The sequence below is a fragment of the Sycon ciliatum genome, chromosome 3, assembly GCF_964019385.1.
Source record: "Sycon ciliatum chromosome 3, ocSycCili1.1, whole genome shotgun sequence".
Classification (NCBI taxonomy): domain Eukaryota; kingdom Metazoa; phylum Porifera; class Calcarea; order Leucosolenida; family Sycettidae; genus Sycon; species Sycon ciliatum.
The window spans coordinates 43978709-43980528 of record NC_088645.1 but is presented as its reverse complement, the minus strand read 5'-3'; the positions used below and the strand labels follow the sequence as shown (position 1 = coordinate 43980528).

The window sequence follows — 1820 nt, the reverse complement described above, 5'->3', positions numbered from 1 at the left end:
GACATAAGCACGGATTTAATTCATCAGGTTGCTAAGTCCCCGGTCCTCGGGTCGATCTTGAGCAGTGAGGCGTCATCCGCGGTTCTGGAGGCTGAGGAATCTGACGACGATTCTGTCTACGGAAATGGAGATTCTCCTAAGGCATCACGTCACAACAGTGTCAAACTCTCTTCCGCCAAAGTCTCTCCCCAGGCTGCTGGTAATGGCAAGCAACTTGCAGAGGCAGACGTTCAAGCCGCTGGTGTCTCGCTGAAAAAGCTCCAAGATGAAAGCAAGCAGAATGGCCGCGGACGACAAGCCTCTAGCCCACTCCCAGCCCGGCCACCGGCTCAAGGTGGCAAGTTGCCAATGGCAATGGGCCAACGACCTCAAATGAAAGAACCGGCTTTCAAGGGAGCCAACTCTAAACCGCAGGAACCAGCACGGAAAATCAATGCAGCCCCACCACTGCCATGCAGAGCCTTGCCCAAGACGAATTCACAGGATGAGGAGGACATATACGCAGAGCTTCCTGACGGAAATCAACCCCAGGAAGATTTAATTCCTCCCAGCATCAGTTCTGATGAAGAGGGAAATGGAGAGGATATCTACGGTTGTATTGACTAAGAAAGGATGAATGATTCTTCGTATGAATGGGAATCGTTTGACGGACCGTCTTCAAATCAATTTTGCCCTGTCCTATTCGCAAATCAGACTACCAACATCACAGTCTACAGACAGGGTAACGTTCGATTTTTCACTCTACCTGATACCACCATCTCTGTTGTACCCCTCTACCTGATACCACCATCTCTGTTGTACCCCACTGCCAGTGTCAGTCATTGCACAAAATGCATATTTGTCTCTTATCCTTCAAGGGTCTGGTGTCACCATCAGATAGTACCCCCCCCCCCCATTTTTCCCTTTCTTTCCATCATCATAACTATTTGCCCGGCTGCCTCATTGTTAGGATGTTCTGCTAACCTTGTTGTCAGTAGCCATCTGTCATTACACTCCTCCTCACCTACCCAGGTTTCAACATTCGTGCAGTTTTCTTGATTTACTCCCATCAGACAATTGCTTACTTCCAGCGTATAATGCTTCGTCATGGTAGGTTTCCATTCGGCCTTTCGAAATCACAACCCATGGCAACAAAATAAGTATATTCCACCAACAAATGTTCTTTTCTTCTTTTCTCTGTCTTGATCTTTCTCAAATCCTCATATATCTCTTGTCACCGTCTAAACATCAAGTTCTAAAGTTGCCCTCTCTCGCCTGCCTTTCCCATAACTTTCTCTTTCCGTTTTGGCCCGGACATTGAGAGTCAATTGGGTTCGACGTTTGTTAGGAGATTTCTACATTTGTCTTCTGTTCTGAAATCTGTCCAGGTAATATTTCCGTGTCTGACTTTGCCATAAAGACCAATGGAACAATCAAACATGTGCACGTGCAGTGACAATAAAAATAATGATGATTTCATTGTAGTTCCTGCCACTGAACGTATCCCTTGCCATTGCACAGGCCTTATCATTTCACCAGGATTCATATTCAATGATTATTTGAACCCAGCTGTATTCGTCTCATTTCTTGCTTTGCATGTGTGTAATATCATACGTACACTCTACTATGAAAGGTGCAGACGGCTAGGGGAACGAAGTGAAGGGTGTGTACTCGGGGAGGGGAGGGGGGAGGGGGAGGGGGAGGGGGAAGGGGGACGAACATTTGTCGCGAACATACAGTAGTTCAGGTGTGGTACATGTACTACCACATTCATAACTGCCCGAGCGAGGTGGGACTAGGGGTGTGCGGATAATGCTCGAAAAGGTGGCAGATTCTGCTGG

General features: G+C 47.4%; 1 protein-coding gene across 1 annotated transcript in view; it reads left to right on the top strand.

Moving 5' to 3' along the window:
• LOC135813118 (uncharacterized) overlaps nt 1-887 on the top strand; it is a 13998-nt gene extending 13111 nt beyond the window's left edge. The window contains exon 11 of the mRNA XM_065326336.1: nt 1-887. This exon is cut by the window's left edge and continues 1238 nt beyond it. Coding sequence (XP_065182408.1) covers nt 1-606 — 606 coding nt within the window. The 3' untranslated portion in view covers nt 607-887.
• Nucleotides 888-1820: the final 933 nt, after the last annotated feature.